At 40.7% G+C, this 25,499-nt stretch overlaps 1 protein-coding gene across 7 annotated transcripts in view; it reads right to left on the reverse strand.

The window, feature by feature from the left end:
- Prdm5 (PR/SET domain 5) overlaps nucleotides 1-23,012 on the reverse strand; it is a 198,093-nt gene extending 175,081 nt beyond the window's left edge. For 2 of the 7 annotated variants that reach the window (XM_017801001.2, XM_008844616.3), the window contains exon 1: nucleotides 18,301-18,544. In XM_017801001.2, coding sequence (XP_017656490.1) covers nucleotides 18,301-18,393 — 93 coding nt within the window. In that variant the 5' untranslated portion in view covers nucleotides 18,394-18,544. Of the gene's footprint in view, nucleotides 1-8,034; nucleotides 8,161-18,300; nucleotides 18,548-22,912 lie in introns of those variants that run through there. The other 5 variants (XM_029569074.1, XM_029569081.1, XM_029569073.1 and 2 more) reach the window with 4 other exon arrangements.
- Nucleotides 23,013-25,499: the final 2,487 nt, after the last annotated feature.

The raw sequence follows: 25,499 nt of genomic DNA on the forward strand, positions 1-25,499 counted from the left end.
CCACAGTGGGCTGGGCCCTCCCACATCACTCATCAAGAAGATGCCCCTCAGATATGGCCACAGGCCAGTCCAATAGAGGAAATTCCCCAACTAAGGCTCCTTCAACCCAAGTGTGTCAAGTTGACATTAAAGCTATCCAGCACAATAATAAATAAAATATTTTTAAAAAGTGGATAAACATGAGACATATCCTGTGGCGTGTCAGTTGTCAGGTGTAGACTCTGAGTGTGTCCACTGTGAGGTGTAGACCCTAAGTGTGCTCTTTGTGAGGCTTAAACTCTAAATGTTTCAGCTATGAGATGTGGCCCTTAATGTGTCCACTGTGAGGTATGGAAACTGAGTGTGTCCACTGGGAGGTATAGACCCTGAGTGTGTCAGCTGTGAGGTGTGGACCCTGAGTGTGCCCACTGTGAGGTTTGGACCCTGAGTGTGTCCACTATGAGGCCTAACTCCTGAGTGTGTCAATTATGAAGCAGAGAGAGAATTATTGAATCCATCCATTAGACACTGTGAAAGTCTAGCAGAGAGGCCACAGAGTCACCCCTGCTGGGATGAGCTTTTTGCACATCTGCCTGTCACTGTTTTCCAGGGACCCTTCCCTTTGTGTAGGAGTAGATTAATCAAAAAAAAAACAAAAAAAAAACTTAACACTTAGGGGAATTTTTGATGAACACTGTTAATGGGAAAAATAACTACAACTGCAACGTTGCAAGGATTAGAAATTACTTATTGAACATAAAATGAAGCTCCTAGAAATAGTAAAAATTTAAAGCTGAAAGGAATTACAAATGACGAACCCAGCCCCATCAGATTACAAACAAAAAAGGAGGTCATCGGGATCCACAGTGGCTTTAGGAATGACTTTTCTGGGCTAATGGCTTTCACCTAACTTTGGAACCAAAAAGGTTACTCTTTACAATGTAAAAACAAGATCACAGAGCCATCTGCTCCCCTTGTGACCTGGCCATATGACCTTAATTCCCCAGGACCCCACTTTGGCCATGACTCAAGACAGTAAATGGATGTGAATGTGCTTGTTTAATACATCAAAGTGCTGGAAGCAGCATATTCTCATGGAAAGCAGTGAGGAAAATTGAGAAGCCTGCTTGATATTGTGTGTGAGAGATATTTTAGGCCTAGGAATCAAAGGGTGAGATTCTCTAAGAAAGGTGGATCCTAGCTTCCACTTCTCCAATTGATGCTAGGAAGACTGTTTGAACTACAGTATGAGTGACGCCTGGCTAGAGACACAGTTTCTTGAGACATCTGAAGGAACTGGAATGGGTGATTCTCAGTTCAGGTCCACTCTTGGCTGTAAAATTAAAGCTATAAGGCTCTTTATTCAGGTAAAACTGTAATGTGACTTAGAAACACAACAAATGCCAACACAGTCCAGACTGTTTCTTTTATTATTTTTAGTCACTTTACCACTTTATTTATTTGTTTACTCGTGTGTGTGTGTGTGTGTGTGAGAGAGAGAGAGAGAGAGAGAGAGAGAGAGAGAGAGAGAGAGATACATGGGTGAAGATCAGAGGACTACTTGCAGATGTTGATTCTTTCCTTTCACCATGTGGGTCCCTGAGAGAGAATCGAGGTATCAGGTTTGGCAGTAAGCACCCTTACACCCTAAGCCATCTCATGGGTATAGACTGTTTTTTAACATTAATCTTAAGATCAGAAAACATCTACAGAGATTTAAACATTGACATTTGAAGCACTTACAGAGGTTATAATTCTAATAACCTAAACACAGCCTGAAGAAATGTGGAGACTGTTGGCACAGTGGCACAAATATACTAGTCGGAAGTTTTGAGAGCACAGTTTGGTGAAGCTGGAGGCCCAAGCATTCCTCCTAGTCCACTTCATCTGGAAATGAGGCACTCTGCCTTCTGCAATCTGACACAACAGCTCCAAAGGTGTTTTCTCCAAAAAGTAATCCTTTCTCTGGCCAGGCGTAGCTCTCAGGAGACAAAGGAAGAGCAATCCCAAGTTCAAGTCCAGTCCAGTTTACATAGTGAGCTCCAGGCCAACCACACCAACATAGTAAGATTCTATTTCAAAACAAAGCAAAATAGGAACCAATTGCTCTCTCAAGATGAGACCAAACCTGTTTTTGGTCAGTGAGAGGAAATTAGCCACATCTGAACCTCAGTGAGGCTCCAAGTTTAAATGACCTAGCTGTGCCCAGTCAGTTACCAAAGGTCCAAACCTCAGTGAGGCTCCAAGTTTAAGTGACCTAGCTGTGCCCAGTCAATTACCAAAGGTCCGAACCTCAGTGAGGCTCCAAGTTTAAGTGACCGCCATAGCTGTGCCCAGTCAGTTACCAAAGGTCCGAACCTCAGTGAGGCTCCAAGTTTAAGTGACCTAGCTGTGCCCAGTCAGTCAACAAAGGTCCGAACCTCAGTGAGGCTCCAAGTTTAAATGACCTAGCTGTGCCCAGTCAGTTAACAAAGGCCCAAACCTCAGTGAGGCTCCAAGTTTAAGTGACCTAGCTGTGCCCAGTCAGTTATCAAAGGTCAGAGGCAAGACCAGGACCCTGCGAGCATCTGAGCAGAGCTCAGACTCTGACCACCTCATCCTCAGGAAGAACCCTGAGAAATAAGCACACCCACAGCTGAGCGGGTAGACACCACCCTGCTTCTTTTCTTTCTGCTGAATATGTTTAGTAAGGCCATGCCCCACTCAAAGCACACAGTAGTACATGAACTGTTGAGTTGAAGAGATGAAGTAAAGCAAAATTAAAACCAATCAGAAAAACAGATGGAAAAATAAGGTACTTTTTGTCATAAACTTGAGAACTTGCTATTAATAGATATGGTTCAACTTTCAGGATACTATATCATGTCGTTAACTTTTATCCAATATTTAAAATGGCAATATGAACTAAAGTCTCCAGAAAAATAGTCTCACTTATGTTAATGTCTCTAGAAGGCTAAGTGACCAATTAGAATGTCTTGATTGTGGAGAGTTGGAATGTTGCAGATCCAGAAACAAATAATCTAGTGTTATCTTTAGGTCCTTTAATAGTCATTCCTTACCTACTCTTGTGTTTGACTTAACATCCTTGTGACTACCAGGTGACCCTGTTAGAATGTATTAACTTAGCAGACCACTAGCTTCCAACCAAAAACTAAATGTCATCGGATCACATCTGAAACCCATAGCAGTTTCCCTCTCCGCTGTCACCCACCTATCTGATGTTTCCACCAATGCATCTAAAAATCTCTAGCCTTGCTTTTGTTCTACAACTACAAAAACTTCATTAATCTACTTATTTCCTCAATGGAACATATATGTTATTGGTGACAATCTGCGTATGTGTTCTCTGGCCATATTCATGCATATTTAGCTCCAGAATAAATTATCTTTTATTCCCTTTGAGTGAGAACTGAGTACACATTCCTCAGTGGCACAGATGCCCATCCAAGCCAATTAATCAGGTCCTCTTTTCAGTAAAAATTAAAAGGAGAAAAAAATTGAATTTATTGATTCAAGTGTTTGCAAAGGAGACAAAGGAATGGGGACACCAATAAATTCAGTGGGATGAAGGAAAAAACAGAAACCTGAGAGATGCAAGCTACTGGGATCCCCAGGGCTCACAAGATGGAAGCTTGCCCCTTAGCATGGAACTAGTGTGGTAGTGGAAACTTTAAGAGATGTGGGGCTAGCAGAAGGACTCTTTCTCCCTTCAGCATCCAAGTCACATGCTCCACACTGTGATGTCTGGTCATGGCCCCAGAAAGAAGCCAGCTGACTGACCGGAACCTTTAAAACTGTGATTCCAAATGAACCTTCTCAAAGCACAAGTTCTGGCCATTGGAGCAAATAAGCTGGTTCCTGTTAGATGCGCGATTGCAAAAACACAAAAAGCCAACTCTGAACTGCCCAGCCTACCTACTATAGAAATACTTCAGACGTTAGGACGTAATGGACATCTGGCTTTAGATGACGCATCTACACTCACTAGACTGCTCTTACTCTGAGCACATTCTCTCAAGGTTCCGTCCAACTCCCCATCCTCCTCTAACCACCAAACAATGTTGTCTCAACTACACAAATAGCACTTTCTTAAAATCAACTTTTACTCACTCTGAAAAGGAAAATTCAGGGCACACAACTTCACAGATGAAGTTACTTTTTTTGGTTGAATCACATGAAATTGCCAACATTTATGTATTTTCAACCTGCAAAATGACATTTCTCACGACATCATAATCTAATTATGTAAATTCACATTAGTATACTAAAGGTCTAAGATGAGGTTCATAACTAAGGATATGAAGGAAATCCATATATCTCAAGCAATCTTCTCAAAGCCTTCAAAACTTCTGCTAGAATTTGCCATCACTAGTTTTAGTTTTCAAAATGAAGGAGCTAAAGATTTTGTTCTAGCAGAAGACAAGTTGTTGGACTCCACTATTTTTCTACTCTTTCCCCTCTTTTTTTCAGTATTGGAAATGGAACTCAGGGTCTTGTGCATGACAGGGGCCAGGCAAGAGTTGGAATGACTGAATTGCATCCCCAGCTCCTTTACCATTTTCCTCCTGCTCATCTGTGCCTACACGGTGGACATTACCTTCAGTGTGTAATTTGTGAGAAGCTTCTGAAAAATCTCTGCTTGTCTATCTCAGGGTCATCACCATGAATGCAGAACAAGCTGAGCGGGAAGGCAGCACAGTGAGCACATGACAGCCAGAGGGTGGCAGGAGGTGAGATGGAAGGGGCAGAGCCAAGTGAGAGGAGTTTCCAGTACCACTGCCATATCACCGTGTGGGCCACTCAACTCTAGTGTTTGCAATATTTTAGGAGAAACTCATAAAGCATGTAAAATCACTGCTTGTTCATACAATGAGTTCTGACTTTTCAAATCTGTGTACACCAAGTCCAATGAGACCTCAAGACAAAGTCAAGCTGAATACACCACACTGTGGAAGTTAAACTCACCTCAGGCTGATCACAAACTCAGCCTACTATGACACTTGTTTTCATTCAGAATAGTTCTTAACTAAGTAGATGATGGATCCACTCAATCTGTCAGCCCCTGGATCTGACAGTAACTTTCAACAAGCAAAAATGGACAGTGGCAAAAATTGGCCCCCATTCTCTAATCTTTTTTTTTTTTTTTTCAGTACTTCTAGGAAGGGCTTGAAAGAAAAAAATTTCTTGCTTCCTCTTTTTGAATTGTGGGGAACCCATGGGTGAGGTGTCATAGATGTGGATTTTAGCCCTTATTCTACTGTTGATTACCAATGACAATATGGTGTCCCAAACACCTTGGCTCAGTTTCCCAGTCCTTTAAATAGGGATTTGGGGGGTAGGAGAGATGGCTCAGTGGTAAAGAGCACTGGCTAACCTTGCAGAAGACCTGGGTTCTCTTCCCAGCACCCACATGGTGGCTAACAACCATCCATGACTCCAGTTCCAGGGAATCTGACACCTTCTTCTGACCTCCACAGGCACTGCATGATGTGGGTAAACTTACATACATGCAGGCAATATACTCATACACATAAAATGAAAATAATAAAATTTTTTAAATGAATAAATAGGGATTTGAATCACTGAGCTCCCTTCCAGCTCTAAAATTCTACTAGAAAGAGGTTTCTCAGGGAAATTTAGAATAATTTTGGAAACAAAAATGATCAAGAAGGCAATTACCTAGAACACACTAACAAATCATGACTTTAAGGAAGAAAAAGAAATGAACATTTTAAAAAAATGTTATCCATGGGATCTAGAGAGATGGCTCAGCAGTTAAGAGCACTGGTTACTCTTGCAAAGGACAAAGTTTTGATTCCCAGTACCTACATGGTGGCTAACAACCATCTGTAACTCCAGTTCTAGGGGATCTGATGCCTTCTTCTGGCCTCTGTGGGCATTGCATGCACAAATGAACCTACATACATGCAGGCAAAACACTCATACACATAAAGTAAAAATAAATAAATCCCCCCAAAAGTTAGCTGCCATTATTAGAAGATAACATATTGAAATTTGTAAAGGGAAGGAACCAAGCACGTTTTTCTGCATCTTCAATAATAACTGTTATCAGGATAATCAGGCCAGCTAGTAGGATGGGCATTCTTCTTTACTGGGGCATGCTCACTTGTAAAGGGGAATCTGAGTGTTCAAATTACCACCTGAAATCCCTGGCAGTATAACTGATTTGCAAGGATAGTCAATGGAGGTGAAAAAAGTGGGTATAAGACTGACAGCGCAAAGCATTTCCATGCAGTGTCAGCTCACCAACTACTTGTTAAGCACATAGGGAAACATCTTCCTAACAGAAAAATGAACTTAAGCCAGTGTTGGCAGGAGTGGCAGTGGGGACATCAGTCATATCCCTGCAACACGTTACAATGAGGCAAACCAGAATTATCCTACAATGTATTCAGGCCAGAAGTACTTACAAAATTTCCAAATTAAATGAAATATCAAAGAGAGAAACATATTAAAGTTCTGAGAAAGCGATGATATGAATCCAGGTATAAGATACTCTGTAAACAACTAGCCTAATCTCTGGAAGTCACTGTATTTAAAGAAGGAGAAAGGAGCCAGGGAGACTGTTAAAAAAAAAAAAAAAAAGAGGTTGGATGGACAGAATGACATGCAGTACTGACGCAGGCACTTGGAAGCTGTTTTTCCTAAAAAGCCCTGCTCCTTACTTGGGCTCATGAGGTAACCGAAAACAGAAAGAAAGCCTGGCTTCGTTGCCTTCACTTTGTGTCTGTGCTTTGACTGAGGGCATAGAGATAAGTTATTGTCCTTAACCTTTCCTCTCCTCTCACCTGGGATACCGGGGACAGCAAATCCTAGGCCAGACCCCTTCAGCCCCAGATGTGAATGATCATCCACAGGAGTGAGGCTACACCGTCGGAGACTGACAAATGGGTAAGAATTTATGGACCACCTTGCAAGACAGACTGGAGTATAGAGAATGATGTGCTACCAAGACGCTCCATTATGCATGCTTCTTGTCCTCTATTTAAACCTAAACCCCATGTCAATACCCTAGGCAGACTTGGATTACTGCATCCCTTTATTTGGTCCTCTTCCCAACATAGCCAATCTTTTCTGTTTTTCATTGTTACTTCTCTTTATAATTTGGGTATTGAGGATGGTTGGCCAAGCCTAGCTTTTTGGAGCTGCCAGAATCTAGGCATTTTGCCCTAAAAATTACAACAACAGTATGTGGTCCTTGATTATATCTTGGTTCAAAAACAAACAGCTACAAAAAATTGTAAAGGCAATTCGAATGGTAAGAACACAGGTAGAAGACATTAGGAAATTACTGGGTTTTGTTAGACATTAAAATAATATCGCTATTTAGGGGCATGCCTAATACTGAAGTACTGAGTATAATTTAGTGTGAAGTGGTTCAGCAAATAAACACGTATAGGGAGAAGAAATTATAACTAAATTGTAACTTTGAACAAACCTGAAGTTGAAGCAAATGTATTTGAAGCAATGATTTTTCAAGAGTCTAGAGTCCCCACTTAGCACACAATTATCTCTTGCTGTTAAAATACTCTGCACATATGTGCTCTTGAAATACAATTGGGCCTTCACCAATGTACTAAACGTGTTTCTAAAGAGTTCAGTATAAAAAATACTTAATCTTCTTTCCCTGCTGTGAATGCTAAAGCAGTCTCATTGCCCTTTGGACCAATTCAATTTAGTATTAAAACAATAACCTTGTTTTGTATATTATGACCAGGTTTAAAAAAAATAAAATAACTGCTTTGATCTGGAGAAGACCTCGAAGTAGAAATCATTGTATGGGAACATCTCAGAGGTCCTTAAATGAATTTAAGTCACCTGGAGAGTATACGTCCCGTTTCTCCCCACTTGGAATGTGGGCATGGTTGCTGGAGCTGGGTAGCTATCTTGTGACCAAAAAAAATCGCAAGGACTGCCACCCTGATACTTTGAGCCACTGAACCAATAGTAGCAAATGTCCACCTGCCAAACACTTGGAATATGGAAAATATAAAGTCCATGGTTTAGAATTGTTAAGTTATAGCTATTACTCACAGTTGACATAGCAGGAGGCAGAGAAAGAAATGCAATGGTGTCCACATTATATCATAATTCTCCACTATGAGATGCATCACTTAGTAAATATGGAAGAAGCAATGCAGCAGGGTTGTGAGGAAGGGACTGTGGAGATATAAATAATAAATGATAGATGATGACGACAGAGAAATGATAGATGGTAGAGATGACAGACACAGACACAGTCATACCATACCAGAAGATAGCACCTTTCCTCTTCCCCTGTTATCCTAAGCTACTCGCTTTTCTTGAGCAAAACAACTGCTACTAACATATGCAGGCAACTGGACAACAGTGAAGCCTGCATTCAGGCAGACAGCTAGTATAACTAATAAATGGGAGGAAAGCTAGGAAAAGAATCTGGGCCAGACACAAGAAACTAGAGAAATATGAAAAGATCCTGAAATTCAGATAAAAGGAAGACATCTCCCCTTGAGGCCTGGCCAACTACAGAGAGTTGACTGATGACACGTAACAGCCTACTACTAGCTGCATGATTGACCCAGTCATGGAAATGGCCTAAACAGGGCCTACCTGCCAGAGAGGGTGAAGTCAGAGATAACAATGAGACAGACCCAATTCAGGGGGGAAAAAAAAAAAAAAACCCTTCTGTACCAGAGGGAGCTCCTCAGTTTAATGGAATACCCAAGGGATGGGTCTACAGCTCAGTGCCAGAGCACTTGCTAATATGCTCCCACCACAGCATGGCAAAAATGAAAATAATAATAATAATAGCTGAACTGTCCAATGAAATTCAGGGAAATTAAAACATACACACCATCCCCCAAAAATATATTTTTAGTAAAAAAATTGTGTGTGTGTATGTATGTGTGGTATGCACAAATGTATTTATGCATGTTCCCATGTGTAAGGGCAAACGTCCGTAAGTGTATGTATGTGTCTATGCATGTGAAGGTCAGAGGCTAGGTGTCTTTCTCTTGATTGTATTCTATTTTGTTTACTGAAAAAAGGTCTCAGCGAACCCAGAACTCACTGATTTGGCAAGTGTAGTTTGCTCTGAGGATTCCCTGTCTGTATCTCCCAGGCTCTGGGGTCTAGAGATCCAAATTCCAATCTTCACACTTATATAGCAAGTACCTTATCCACCAAGCCACGTAGCCAGCCCCATTCATGAAAGCTTTTTTTTTTTTTTTTTTTTTTTTGTCTTTTTTGAGACAGGGTCTCCTGATAGCCTCAGCTGTCCTGGAATTCACTATGTAGACCAGGCTGGCCTTGAACTCACAAAGATCTGCCTGCCTCTGCCTCCCAAGTACTGCGATTAAAGGCGTGCACCACCACACCCGGCTAATGAAAGCTTTTAAGAACTAAAAAACATGAAGAAAGCCAGGTGTAGTGGCGCATGCCTTTAATACCAGCACTTAGGAGGCAGAGACAGGTGAATCTCTGTGAATTCAAGACCAGCCTGATCTACATAGTGAGTTCCAGGCCAGCTGGAGCTACAGGGAGACCCTGTCTCAAAAAAGACAAAAACAACAACAACAAAAATAGCGGATCTTTGTGAGATTGAGGCCAGCCTGGTCTACATAGTAAGTTCTAGACCAGCTGGAGCTACTAGGGAGAACCTGCGTTTAAAAAAAAAAAAAAAAATGGCTTCACAATTACATATTTTTAGAAAATGTACTAAAATAGAGAAAGAAAATCAAATTTAAGGAAAGTTTTAAAATAAAGATAAAAATAAGATATCTACTGAACAGATCTAGGCTAATTCCAATAAATAGTTCAGAGGATATTAAAAATAGGTTGAAATAATAATTAGGAAGACTATTTTAGATGTTGAAGATAAATCTGCTTCTGTGGGTCAAATGGCTTCACTCATTCCCAAGCTAGATCACATCAGCATCTAAGTATACTCTAATAAAATCTCTAAACTTTAATGATAAAGAGAGCTCTGACAAGCTTTCAAACAGAATTAGGAGCATATATGTAAAACATAAAGAACTGAACCAATATAATCAAACGAGACACTAGGAAAATGTCTACTGAATTAAAAAAATTAAAAAAAAACCCTTGAAAGTCATTTAAACTACTAAAGATAAAAAGAGTGATTTACACAGATTTGGAGGGACTATTGTTCACACACTTTCATAAGAAAGAACTGTAAAAGGTCTCTTAACTAAAATGAACCAGGAAACAGTACAAAAGAGAAAATGAAAACACACACACAGTGTTTAAAAATAAGTAGATGCATTAAACAACAAATCTGCGAACAGTAGGGATATACTCTTAAGCAACGTGTGACGCATCAGAAGGTATGATTGTGAAGAAGGGAGGGGAAAGTGTTCTCACAGCTAGGAGGAGCAGAAAGGAAGGGGATCATTGACATCTGAATGTAAAAGAGAAGAAGAGGAACTAAATCACTCAAGAAAAAGTGAGCTAACAAAATAGCACAGCAAAGAATCCGTGACCAACAGCAAAAGAAAAATAAAAAACAAGTTACAGCCACATAAAATATATAATGCGCATAAAGATGGCATGAATAAAATTAAACAGTCATTACACTAAATATGATGGAGTAAAATTCCCTCACTGAATCAGACTGTAAGACTGCATTATAAAATGCAATCTAGCTATTCATGACTACAATGAGATAAAACAAATGATTAAAAAACTACATGAAACTAAGCATGATGACTCATGCCTATAATCCCAACAATCAGGAAACTGAGGCTAGTGGAGTTCAAGGCCAGCCTAGGTTACAGAGACCCTGTCTCAAAACAAACAAAAATAGAAAAATAAACAAAACTAGCAATAAACAAAAATATACTGACAAAAGCAAAGAAATAGTGTCAATAGTGTTTTTTAGTGATAGATGAATGCATTAAGTAGGACAAAGAACGTTAGGTAATAATTAAGAGCATACATACTTAGGCAATGAGAAACTAGCAATACCTCAGTATTAGAAATAGAAGAAAACTGGGGCTAGATAGATGGCTCGGGGGTTAAAAGCACCGGCTACTCTTCCAGAAGACCCAAGTGCCTGTCCCAGCACCCACATGGTAACTGACAATGCATGTGGTGCACTTACATACGTGCAGGCAAAACACTCATACACAAAATAAAAATAAAATAAATATAATTTTTAAAAGAAATGGAAGAAAACTAAAGTGGAATATTTTAAAACATTCCTTTCAGAATTGGGTGAATCAGCTAAATAAAATAAATACATACATTAAAATTTCATTTAATTTTTAAAACTCTAAAAGTTCAGTTTCTACCAAGAATTTAGCAAAAGTAAGGCCTACTAACAAAGAGAGGTGAAAGATAAACTAAAAAAATCATAATTTTCTGGGGCTGGAGAGACGGTTCAGCAGTTAAGTTCTTGCAGAGATCCTGGGTTCAGTTCCCAACCCCCACATCAGGCAGCTCACAAGGCCTCCACTAGCATTTGCACTCATGTGCTCATGGCTACATACATACACAGACACAGATACACACACACACACACACACACACACACACTAAAAGTAAATATTTTTAAAATCATAATCTTCCTTGAGAATACTGATGTAGCAAGTCACTGAAGAAAGAGCCATCAGTAAGCACGTCCACTAACATCTCAACAATTTGGTAAATGCAGAAAGAGACAAGAACCACTGCAAGGCCTGGACCCAAGGGATGCCAGCAGGGCCTCACCAACTCTTTTCCAAGGACTTCCACAAAGAGGTTGGGCATAGACAGGAGATGGAAAAAGACCCTTAATGGTTCAGGCATGAGGGAAAGGAACAGCAGCTGTTAGAAAAATAGCATGACACCCCTATATCTCCTGCCCTGACCAATCTCTCATATGAAGACAAATCCTTTGAACATACGGGAAAAAATGCAGTAAACTTCATCACCCTCAGGTCAAAGGTAAAGATCCCCTGCTACTGGGAGAAGTGTAAGAAATAGTATGGCCCAGGAACATGGACCACAGCTACCAAGGGACTCCTGTCACTAGAGAAGGAACAGGACATGTTCTCTCACAAAAGATCAACCAACCACTAAAGGAGAAATGCGTTCCCATTGGGAAGAGAGGCAGAATGCTAAAAAAGCCTAACTCCATCCAGCTTAGGCAGAGAGAGCCTAAACAAAACTGAGGCTGGAACACAGGACAAGGAGCTTCCTCTCCTGGCCTCACCATCAGTGGACCAATGACAAGATCACAACAGGCAGAACTCTTCTGCTGGGGAAGGGCAGGAGCACAGGCAGAGGACAAAAAATAACAAGTTCATTGCTGACAGACTGTGACACAAGAAATGTTCAAAGCCCTTCCACACAGGGAATGCCACCAGATAAAAACGTTCAAAGAGCTCTAGAAGTACTAAACGTAAACACAAGTAACAATGGAAATTTGTCCTTTTTTGTGATTCCAAAAGGTAATTGATGGACTAAAAGTAAAACTAAGAATGTACTGTAAAGTTTATAACATAGACCAAAATGCATAAAAACACTCAAAAGAGGGGAAAAGAATAACTATTTTATCTTGCTGCTTCTGGCATGCCCCACTGCTAAGAGACACCTCAAAACATGTCTGAAACTAAAGGCACGCTGATCTACAACCACCTATCCCCTCAAACTTGCTCCATGCACAGCCTTCCCTATCTCAGTTACTAATACTTCAGTCTTTCCAGGCCCTGGGTTAACTCTTGGAATTGCTGTGATCCTTTTCTTTTACACTCCACTCTATCCTGCCATCTCTGCCTTCAAAATACACTAGCAGTATTGCACCTCTTTGTCTAAACCACATCACCTCCATGGATTACTGCAACAGAATCCTAGTGAGTCTCAGTTTATAGACTTCTCCATAGCACATTATTCAGAATACACAGTCAGCGTACTCCTTGATAAATTATTTCACTCCTTTGCTTTCAAAAGCCTGTAGCAGCTCTCCATTTTAAAGCTAGTGTTCAACTGCATCAACGGCTCTAGGATATGTGGCTCTCCCCAAGTATCTTACTTTTGCTAACTCTGGTGTGCCTGAGCTACTTGGATACTTACAACCTGGCACATTCCACTTCTGCTATCTCGTTTCCCTCTTGGAAGCCAGCAAGCAAACTCCCATCTCAGATTTTGTACCAGTTTGTTCCCTCTGCCAGAATGTTCTTCCTCTAGAAATGCATTTGACTTCTTTCCTGCCATCCTTTCCAATCACTGCTCACGTTTCACTTTACTGAGCATTAACTAGGCCACCCAATTTATCCCATCCTCACAGGTACACCACCCACTTTCTGTGCTAAGCCAACCATACCCAGTCTTTCCCTTTTTTCTATAGCATTTATCACCTTTTAGCACAGTATAAAATTTGCCTAATAGGTAATATAAACTGCACAAGAACCAGAATATCTGTTTTCATCACTGTTCTATCCAAACGTGTCTAGTACAGCTATTGGTATATAGTGTGATTAACATTTTTGAATGATTGTGTAAAATATGGTCATGGCACAAGTGAAGTATGGAATCTATTCAGTAGTTAACAACAATAGAGCTGCTCACAGTAGCCAAGTCATGGGATCAGCCTGGGTGCCCATCAACAGAAAATGTGCTGCATATATACGTAGTGGAGTGTAACTCAGCCATGCAGATTGAAATTTTGTAATCTGTGGGCAAATCAATGGAATTGGAGATTATTATCTTAAATGAAACAAGTCAGACTCAGTGAGACATGTATCACATGTTTTGCATGCCAAATCTAGATTTGATGGGGTCTATTTAGGAAAAAGAAGGAGACAAGTGGGGAAAGAGAGAGAATGAGAAATGGACAGGGGAATGGGTGAGCACGATCAAAGTAAGTACATCAGTAACCTCTGATCAAATAATAATAATAATAATAATAATAATAATAATAATAATATAAAGCTAAAGTAGATAAATTAGAGGAATTTCCACAAGATACTGCTGAATGAAAAATGTTCAGGATTGAGTATGTTCTTCTTCTTGTAAAATAATATTTAAGTGTATTTGTGTCAGCACTTGTGAATTTAATTTTTAGGACTGCAGAGGAAAAACTGTGCTTCCAAGTTGAGTATTTCTAACCTGATCTACCTGGAACCAAAAGTGTTCTGGATTCAAGGTTTGGAGAGGGGGAAAGACATATATAGATATAGACAGATATATAAATCATCATTGGAATGAGGCCCAAGTCTAAATAGAGAATTCATTCATGTTTCATATATACCTTACAGAGTGCCTGAAGGTAATCCTATACAAAATCATTAGCGTACCTGGATTTTGATCAACTCCTCACATGAAGCTAGGTGTGGCGTGTCCCACTTCCACTTCTGGTATTAGACATCCAAAAGGTTTCAGATTTTGGAGCACTCAACCCATACATAGTGTTCAAAATCTGATGATGAACTGACTTATTATGAATAGAACTGTCCTTTCCTTGACATCAGTTCTGTCACATATAAAATAGGATTTTGTTACATGGCTTTTTTGCTGTTGCTGCATGTTCATGCTCTGTCACCAGCCACAAGGACAGTGTCTAACAGTTGCAACTATTCCATAAATACTTGTTTCATTAATCAATTATTTTTAATTATAAACAAATTAATTATTTGTAGCTGTTATCACAGAAACAAAATACAGAGTTTCAAGAAAATTTTAGGTGGTTCGTTGTGTATTTTTTTTTTAAATCTATGACAACAGCTGGAAACCAAAGCCTCAGTGGGTTCCAAAGGTGAAATGTGAATGTGTGAACAGGGAACACACGGCATTAAGACAGGCATTATGGCGATTATTGTTTCCTCTGATTATATTTCCAGATTAGTTATCATCAGCCACCAGGAAATGTAAATAAACATCTACCGGCAGAATTTTAGCCCTAGGATTAAAATCCATTGGTTCTTAAGGAAGTCACCTTCTAAACTAATTAGCAAAACATGTAATTGCACAGAACCTAGTCTTCCTGTATTAATATTTATCATGGTGATCTTTATTTACTTTTCTTTTTAGAGTTTTTTTAAGCATTTTTTCTAACCTACACAATTTTTACTTGCCTTTACTTTTTTTCAAATTTTATTTATTATTTTTATTTTATGTGCATGTGTGTATTGCGTGCACGTAGGTTAAGTGCACCCATGTTGTGCAGTGCCCGTGGAGGTCAGAAAAGGCTGTCGGATTCTTATTCTATTTTTACAAACTGAGTATTGAAGCTTTATTTTCAATAATTATTTTATATTTGAGATTTCACCTCACCAAAATGTCTCTAATGCAAATCCTTTAGTGAGAAGTGTCTATGTTGGTCTGAACGACAGGGAGTTGATACTGTAGAAGGCACAGGAACCTAAGAGGTAGCCATTGGTTTCAAGACCATCCAAATCTCTGGGTGTCAGTGTCCTCACCTATAAAATAAAAATCTGCCTATTAAAGTACATCTGGAGTTCTTTTAAACAGAAGTATTTGGAATCTATCAGAATCTACTCCCTTTACTCTATTGCTCTCAAACACACTTTCTCTTCCTCTCCTTGAACTGTTCGCCTAGTTTTAATGGATGATTGTCTTGTTACCAAATCGAGAGTCAGTATCGACAAACAGGAAAATACCAATCAGTATATTCACAAGGGTGCACCTTTATGGGACCAGTATAAGAGAAGAGTATAGCCATTGTAGGCCATTGTTCTAGATAATTGGAGTTCAAGTGAGGAGATACCACTGAAGGAAATGCTTCACCAAATGGGGTGCGTCCAAAGAAATAAGGTCCCTTTAGAAAGGGAATCCCAAATCAGCCTGGTGAATGCAACTGAGGTGGAGTTTCTTGTGAGATTCCTCAAGCTTAGTCTGGATTCTATTTTCTGAACTTGAAATCAACAGATAGCTTGAATTTCAGTCATTTTGTAAAACAGAAGTGTTACACAAGCACACATGCTATAAACACATGATGAAAACATCTGTAATTTTCAACACATGTTCTAAAATGCTAAATTCTGAAACTTGTTTAAACTAAAGAATATGAGTATTTTGAAGTAAAGTCTTTAAAATATCCACTAATATAACTCTTACCTTCTAGACCCCTTAACATAAGGTCAATTAGGACTTACACAAGGTAATTTGAACAATAATTACGAATTGAGACATGGAGCTGGAGAGATGGCTCAGCAATTAAGAGCACTGATTGCTCTTGCAGAGGTCCTGGGTTCGATTCCCAGCATCCTCATGGTAGCTACCAACCATCTGTAACCTCAGTTCTAGGGGATCTAATGCCCTCTTCTGACCTCTGCAGGAATTGCACAACATAAGTGCACTTACATGCAGGCAATAAACTCACACACACACACACACACACACACACACACACACACACACAAATAAAAAATAATAAAATATTAAAAATTACTTGAGACACCAAGAAACGGGTAAGGGATGTATGAACATTCATGCTGAGCTCACATACTCAGCTAAAATCTTCTGTGTGGTTTCAGCTTTATCCTCAGTGTTTAGAAGATGAAAAAGCTATGGCCTACTTTAAGGTTATTTCTGAAATCAATGACCCTGTCCATGACCTTGTGATTGAATATCTTGGAATGATAATCTGTCTACAATAGCTTGGATTTATTGTGAGCAGCAATCTACATGGTAAGCATTCTAGCTGTAATCTGGATGAAAATCTGTCTTTTATAAACTAAACTAGGGCGGCCAATAAAAGATAAGTGTCTATAATGCTACAACAGTGTATGATTTCAGAAGCCGTGCATTCCATCCCCCCAGGAAGTACTGCCAACTTAAATACATGAAAAAAACAGACTGAAATGAATGAAAACATCAAAAGAAAGTACACTGGCCAGCTGCTTCTAAAAAGTCTAACGAGCAACATAAAAAAAAAAAAAAAAAGGATTGTGTAATAACTTGTTTCTGAAGAACTGGTGATTCTTAAGACCTATAGTTAATTTTCTTAGTTAATTACCAATATGCCAGAGACCCTCAAGAAAACTCCATTTGGGAATTTTCCATGCTTAGGAATGAAATAAAGGCAGCCTGTCAATGCTTTAAAGAAGTCATGTGATGATAGTTACATTTGTTTGGCTTTGGAAGAATGTTGATTTTTAAGTTTGGTCATTTGGCAACATTTGTTCAATACATCATTAATTCAAATTAAGTATTAACTCTTGGCTGTTTGCTCTTATATTTGAATATTCTTCCAAATGGCTAACGATAAAAGTTAATACGTGGCTTATTTTTTCCAGCTTTGCTGTGGACGTTTGTGGGTCATGTTGTGAATGCAGCACTATTTAGAGATCTAATATAGCACAGTCTTCTGCTCTTTGCCTGCTCTTTTTATCAGAAGCTGGGGGGGGGGCATACTCGGATGAAGGGGGAGTGTCTCAGGATGTGTCCTTTGAACTGCTATTTGTCTAAATATGTGATAACAAAGCAAAGGAAGGACAAGGGAGAGAAGAGGCTGGGAAGACGGTGTGGCCTGGATTCATGGTGTATGTTGTTCCATAAAAGTCAACAGAATGTTCTAGAAAGAACATTCCATGAGCTTTCCATTCCAAAGCCTAATTCACGAACTCAGCAGAAAGTATAACTGCAGAATTCCTCTTCTCACCTCTTAAATGAGAGAACTACAAGTAACCTCAGGAGCGCCAGTAAAGTCAAATGATCCGGGCAAAGTACCAAGCATGGGCCCTGCTGGCACAGTGGCTCTGCTAACCCTGAGTGCATCTCTCCTGACTCTCTGGCTCTGGCTCTTTCTGCTCTGCTAACCGATCAGGGCACAAACTAAGTGTTCTAAGGTGGTAACTCCAGATCTGGAATGCTCCAGTAGCCCGCATTCCTAGGCCGCTGCATGCCATGGCCAACATCTGCAGTGCTCTCTCACACAGAGAGTGCAATGTGTGCTGCCCTGGCCTCAAGCCTGTACATTCTGGAAGGAAATAATACAAAGTCAGAGAAAAATTCAAAAAGCTAAACGAACTGGTCAGAGGCAGACAGCTCGTAGGGGAGGCCTCCTGCCCCGGCTCCCGGGCCTGCTCTGCTGCCCGGCCCATCCCAAGGGAAGCATAGAGTCCGCCTCCGCGGGAGGAAAGGTGGCAAGCGGGGCGCCGGGAGGAGGCCGCGGGGCGCGGGGAGGAGGCCCCGCGGGGGGAGACGGACGGCCGCCCGGGAGTCCCGGGCCGCACCGCGGATGGCGGAGGCCGGCAGCTTCCTGCAGGAGCACGGCGGGCGCGGTCCCTGACCCGGGACGTGGCCCTGCGGCCCGGCCAGAGCGGACAGCGAGGACCAGGGCGCGGGCCGCTCACCCACCTTGCGCACGCGGCGGGCGGTGTAGAGCCCCATCCCGTCCTGGACCCGGGACGACTTGAGGGCGAACCTGTCCGGCACGTACATGCCCAGCATCGTCCCGCAGCGCTCTGCCCCGCGCGCACGTGGAGATCGGGTGCGGGTGAGGGGCGGCCAGGAGGAGGAAATGAGCTCTGCTCCCAGAATCCCCACCTCCCCTCGGCTCCCCGCGGCCCGGCCCCTCCTCGGCCCCGGCTTGCGCGGCCGGAGCGGCGGGGCGCCCGGGCCGAAGTTGGCGGCGCCCGGCCGAAAGCCCTAAACTCCAGGGCCGGGAGCCACTGGCCTTCTGCGACCGCTCGTTCCGCCGGTGGCCAAAGCTGCCCTCCTGAAGATCTGTCCCTTTGGGGGCAGGTGTTGTGTTGTGTTGTGTTGTGTTTTTTTGCTTCTCTACCAATGCACAACGAAATGGGCCTTGGCCCAGCCAGGCGCATCTTCCAAAACAGCTGTATCCTGGCCACAGCCTTGGGACCCACCCTGAAAGTCTGGGAAAGCCCAGCTTCCCACTTCTGAGTTGCAAGTCTTGGTGGTTTTCGTTTCACAGGTTTGAATTCATAGGAGACCAGAAAGTAATGTTCGGTAACATGCAGAGAAGGGAGAGCTGTACAGCTTGCAAGTTATTTCAAGTTGAAAATTGGTCACAAACATTTAAGTAATATTTAAAGGAGTAGAAACTAGTTCTTTTATAGTGAGGGAGACTCTAGGATGTGATTGTGCTTTCCACCATACAGGATTGCTGAGTTGTTTTATTATTATCATCGCCAGTGTTGTTAGGGGCAGAGCCTGGGCCCTTACAACCTCAACAAGTCAGTTAAAAAGAAAATAGTGAAAAGCAGAAAATATTTATTCATTGGGAAGAGGAACAATGACGGCCAGTGACCACCCCAAGTCGATCTTCAGGGACCTGGCATTAGATTTGATTTAAACAGGAGGCAAGAAGTATTCACACCTAAGTAGTGCTGGTTAAAGCATGGTCCCACCTATCACCTATTCACCAGTTATTTTGGCTCCAGTCTTTCTTGCAAGGTAGACTGACAAGGTGTCAGAACTGTTAAATCTCTCCCTGGGGGATAAGCTCCTCTGACTGGCACCAGGTTTCACTTTCCTTCCTCCTAAAATTCCTGGGGAAATTCCAGCTTACTGGGGGCTGTTTCAGTAGTCTGAAAGCCTATGGAAGGGGTACAAGCATCTCTCTCCATGGACTATTTTCAGTCCTGCCTTGGCCTGGTGTGGTTCCGAAGTTTTGGGGCCTGATTTTTCAGATAAGGTTTTTAACAAACTCCAGTGCGCACATATGTTCCCAATCTAATAAATTTTAAAATTCTATCTTTGGGCCTGTAGGAAGGAGAAAGATATTTATAAGTCTGTGCCTCCTGGTTGGTACTGGTGGTGTACAAACATAGAAACATTCTACACCTGCATTGCCACTCAAAGTGGATCCAAGTTCTGGTTCATAAAATGGAGACACCCAGGATAAGGCACAGCATGAAAGCCATGGTTTCACACAATACCGAGTGATACAGCAGACACAGCTGGGTCTCCACACCTGCCTCTAGATACCTTGTGAGCCCAAGTGAGGAGTCAGTGCTTTTAAAAAGCAGCTTCTACCATGCCTGTTTTAAACTCCCCATTTATGACTACTGGTCAGAAATTTGACTTACAGTTGGCACACTCTATCACACTATGGCTTACAGTCTTCTTAGCTATTAAATGGGAATGTTCTGAAGATCTACTAAGACATGGGAACCAGCCGTAGAAAGGTTTTCATATATGCTATAATGCATTAAAAGGATCTATGCAGATCAAAGTTCACAATCCTGCCTGGAAATTTGATTTTAAAGTCTGTAAAACAATGCTATTACAATGAGTCATTTCTTAAAACTTTAAAAGACAGAGTGATGTTTCAGTATTATCTTTGAAAAACTGAAAATTAGAAGTCTACTTTATATCAAAAGTTTAAATACAATCTTAAAAATAAATAAGAGAATAAAGGAGTTAATATTTAAAGTATTTCCATGCACCTGATTTACTAATTCTAGAAAATATTAGACTGTCTTGCACAAGAGAAATAAATAAAAGTGCATCTCTCTTTACTTTCAAATTCCCTTTCATAGGATTGCTTATTATTAGTCTTCCTAAAACAAGCTCTAGTTATTAAATTCAAACTTGTTTATCTTTTTTTTTCATTTCAGGAAGACTTGAATTGTAACTGTGTATTAGTTATTTTACCACACATACCATTAAAATCTCTTGACTGTGTTTCAATTAAAATGGCCGTTTCCAGATACCATAGTAGAATAAAAGCTTAATAGGAAAACAACAATAATACAGAGATTTACTTATTTTTTATTTTCCTGAGATGCTGATGGATTTGTGTGTGTGTGTGTGTGTATGAGAGAATGAATATAAAACCAAATTTTCAAAGCAGAAAAGAAGAAAAATGTATTTGTTATCAATTGAAAAGAAGAGGGGAAAGGAAGGAGGGAAGGAGGGAGGGAGGGAGAGAAGGAGGGAGGGAGAAGCATAATTCCAGTGCTCCTGAGGCTGAGGCTGAGGCAGGAGGATTGTGTTTTAAAGACCAGCCTAGAACACAAAGTAAGACCCTGTCACAAAGGGGAGGAGAGTGGTAGGAAGGAAAGGGAATGGGAAAAGAGGAGAGTCTCTAAATTCTAGAGTAGGGGAGTCTGAGTCATACTTTGAGTCTATTTCTCTTCAGCCCTGATTCCAAAATAGCAATAGCGCTATACCAGGATGGTACCTAACCTTAAAAGATCTGGACACACGTGATTGGGACCAAAATGAATGATGCTTTAAAAAGAAAAGCTGAAAATAAATCACTGGCCATCTCACCTGAAAGCAGTATTGCTCGTGGGACACATCATAGGGTAACAGGAAGCCAAGGGACTTGGGTGGCGGAAACCTAGAGTAAGGTTTCATGTACTAAGTACTTAGAACATGGCAGAAAAGTCTAGATTCTGTGTATTCATAACCTTAAAGACCCAGTTGCCCTGATGAGGCCTGAGAAATAAGGAATCAAGCAACTGGTAAAGAAGATGGTCAGCTAGAGGTGGTTAGGGATTTTCTGGTAACACAGCTGTTCCCATGAAAGAAGAATGCACTAGAACACAAAGGCTGTGCGTGTATACACCTATAGCCTGAATATCGTTTTCTAGGTAAGCCAGTTTCTAATTGGAAACTCTAGGGGGGGGGGCAAAAAATCCTCTCATGACTTATGATCAGGTTTCAGCTGGGGCAAGCACTAAATATTCCTGTTATTATTGAACTCTTATAATCCAAAGGTACCTAGTAAATGACTGAGAACTGAAAACAGCAAACTTTAGGACTTAATCATACATGATGTCCTTCAAAGATAGTTTAAAAGATGAAACACAAGATCCAAAGCCATTCCCAGAGACAGATAAAACAAACTGACTTATACAACCATCCCACTGCCAGTACTAAATTAATAATCTACAAAAAGGTACAGCCCACATTTCTGACCAGCATGCTTTGGTGGCCCCAACCTAAAATTGCCAACTCAGCCTGACTGCTTACAGGTGTTGTATTTCCCACAAGGCTTATCAATAGCTGTCATTAGCTAGAATGTCTTTGCCTTTGTCAAATGTTACAGTTTCAATATGAAATGTCTCTGAAAAACTAATGTATTGCTGGCTTGGTTCCCATGGCAATGTTCAGAGTTGTGGCTTTTGGAAAGTGATTGGATCATGAAGATGCTTACCCAATCAATGGGTGTAATCCATAGATACATTTATAATTTGATACCATTATTGGAAGCTGGTAGAAACTACAAGGTGGAGCCTAGTTGAAGGAAGTAGGTGACTGGGCATCCCCTTTAAGGACATATTTGTCTGTGGTACTTCTCATTCCTGGTTGCTGAGGTGAGCAGCTTTTCCCACCATGCCCTTTCTACCACTGTAGCAGCCAGCCAGCCACTGGAACTTCTGAACCTCTGAGACAAAGTAAAGCTCTTCTCCTTAGTGGATTTTCATTTGTGGTCTGTTCCAGTGATACAAAGTAACTAACACATCAAGATAGACAATGAAAAGGTCACTCTGTGGTCAGTTCAACTTGGTCTACTCAACTGTGTCTACAAGAAGACATGATGGTACTTAATCCAGGAAGGCCTGTAAGGTAACACCTGACTTTTCCAGAATTTCTCAGGACCTGGCAGATGTTTATCCTGCTTACAACTACATTCTAGCTCATTCATAAATTCTTAATCCATAGAAATAATAAGCATCTGGCTAGGTATGATGATACATGCCTTTAATCCCAGACCCCTGGAGACAGAGGCAGGTGAATCTTTGTGAGTTCTAGGCCAGCCTGGTAAACATAGCCAGCTCCAGACCAGCCAGGACTATAGAGAGAGAGACTGTCTCAAAAACTTATAATAGCATCTGTAATTAAACAAATAATATTACTAATGTTCTTGCACTGATTTTTTCCCCTTGTCCTTTATTAAATAAAACAAAATAGTGACTTGAGCTCTAAACTGCTTTTAAATCAAAGAGCACCATCTAACAAACTATTAGCTCCTTTTAAATTACTATGACTATACCTTGCGACAGACCAGGCCAGACCAGAGCACTCAGTCCGACGGGAACAGGGAATCGGAGAGTGACAAGGATTCGGTGAGTGACAAACAGACACAACACAAGAGATGGTTGATGATCTGAATGTAATTTTCTAAAGTGGAGCATCAGATTTTATACAAGTTACAGAATAAGATTGTGCAAGCATCACATTGATTTCATGGTTAATCATTTTCTTAGAAATACAATCCAAAATCAAAGCAACACAGTACAGTGTACAGTGTTCTTATCTAATTAATCAGGTGCTTAGACTGTTTGTCCTTTCCCTTAGTGGTTTGGCAACATCAGCTACTTATGAATTTCATGGTTGGTAATTTTATGGTTCTGTTTTCTCAATTTTGAGGTTTCGGTGGCCGAGGCCAATGACTAGGTCAGCGAAGTTATAATAACTCCATATAACTTCAAAGGCTTGATTCTCTAATCCATATTTTCCTATTCTTTCTTTCTTTTCATGTTTCTTATACTGCCTGTAATTGTTCAAGTATACTTTGCTGCACTGACTTGTAGTAAAGGCACCAAGGTGGTCTGGATCTCACTAACCTATCCATAAACTATAGTGAATACCATGAAACTTTCCTTCCTTGAATATTTACCCATCTATTATTTCTTTCATAAACTCCTGTATGAGGAAGTGGTTCATCAGTGGGCTCGGGGATTCTGCATATGCTCTCCTTTCCCTCAAGGGGATGCCATAGCCTACCTCTCCCTAACTTGTAGGCAATTCCTAAGTCTTTCTTAACTGTAGGCAGCAATCTTCTTTCAGTATCCCTTTAATCTCCTTGAGTCAACTCTAGGGACTGAAGCAGGGGGATTATTTACAAATAATTCTTCTTGCTGTAATTTATCTAGAATTCTTCAAAGTTGCTTATTCTTAGCTACGTTACTTATTGTTTAAAATAAGAGAAGAGCATTTGGAGGAACTCTAATATCAGGAAACTGAGTTCCCAGGAAATCATCCATATCTAGTCTCTCTTCAGGTGGGCCTAATGACCTGAGTAGGTACAAAGCAGTTCCTCTATGAGGAAAGAACAGGAATAAAGACAGCAATGCAGACAAGAACTAAAGCAGAACAGCCAAGGACACAGCCTGCTTTTTTAACACAGCCATTCTCCAGGAAGCATTCTTCCTTTGAAGTTTTCTCAGCCTCGACCCAAGGAGAGTTCCTCACACGGGCTCCACTGGAGGTGGCGTGACAATACCTGAAAGAAAGAAATTAGCAGACAAATTTATTTTGCTTCACAGTTTTAAAGGGTTCAGTATGTCATGGGGAGAAGGCATGGTGGAGCAGCTCAGCTTAAATAATGGTGGCCCAGAAAGCAAAGAGCAAGACAAGACATGCACAAGAATAAAATACCTTCAAAATCCTGCCCCCAGGAACCCACTTCCTCCAGCGTGGCCCCCTCCTGAGTTTACAGAACCTCCCACAGTAACTCCACCATTTGGTGACCAAGCACTCCAATCATGAGCTTATGGGCTACATTACATATTTGAACCATAGCAAAGATCATTTTAAAGAAGAAACCCTCTGAATTCATATAGATATAGTCATATCTTACTGATTACTTAACAGAGGCATGACCAACTTTTTCCTTAGAAAATGCTATGTGAATTAAATATCATAGTTAATTGCTAATTAGTGAGTACTCGATAAAAAGGGGCATTTCCACAGCTAGTGATGTATTCCTGTTGCATAGGACTGTCCTCTAAAAGAGACCATGGACAGATGCCTTCTTCCCAAGCTTGCCTAGGATTACCACAGTTAAGATTATTAACTGTTACACTCCACAAGAAAGGAGGGGCCGGGAGAGGCTAAAATCAGTATGTAAAAAGCAAATCTCCTCTCAGATGATAGCCAACATATGGCATTAAATCTATATATCCATTGGTGGATGAATGGATAAAGAATTATTACCCAATGGCATGTTATTCATCCATTAAAAAGCATAGACTCCTGAAATTTGGAGCAACACAGATTAGCCTATAGGATATTACATAAGTGAAACAGACATAAAAATACAAACACTGTGCATGTTCTCTTGTATAGGTCAATGTCACAGAAGTAGAAAGAACAGTGACAGTTACCAGTGACTGGGAATGGATGACAGAAGAGGACAGTAAACTGGAATAGAGGTGCCATTATCAGGACAAATAACTTACGTTGTATGACCAGTAAGGAACTGTGTTTGGCAATGATGAATTGTGTATTTCAAAATAATAGGATGTGAATATTCCCTCCCTAAAAGAAAGGATACATTTTTGCAAAAGTAGATATGCCAGTTACTCTGATGATCAATATATAAAGTATGTGTCTACTAAAACTTAAAAATTGAGAGAAAACCTAATATACTGCACAAAAATCACAGCATCTACCTAGAAAACTTCTATCAGCCTGTGCTGTCACCAAAAGCCTATAAACAATGAATGCTCAAGGACTGAGTCATCCTTTATTTCTTTATTTGGTTTTTTGAGACAGAGGCTTATGTGGCTCAGGCTGGCCTCACTCTGTTTTTGTTGTTGCTTGTCTTTGTTTTTGTTTTTTGAGACAGTGACTCC

The sequence above is a fragment of the Nannospalax galili genome, unplaced genomic scaffold, assembly GCF_000622305.1.
Source record: "Nannospalax galili isolate Female #2095 unplaced genomic scaffold, S.galili_v1.0 scaffold441, whole genome shotgun sequence".
Lineage (NCBI taxonomy): Eukaryota > Metazoa > Chordata > Mammalia > Rodentia > Spalacidae > Nannospalax > Nannospalax galili.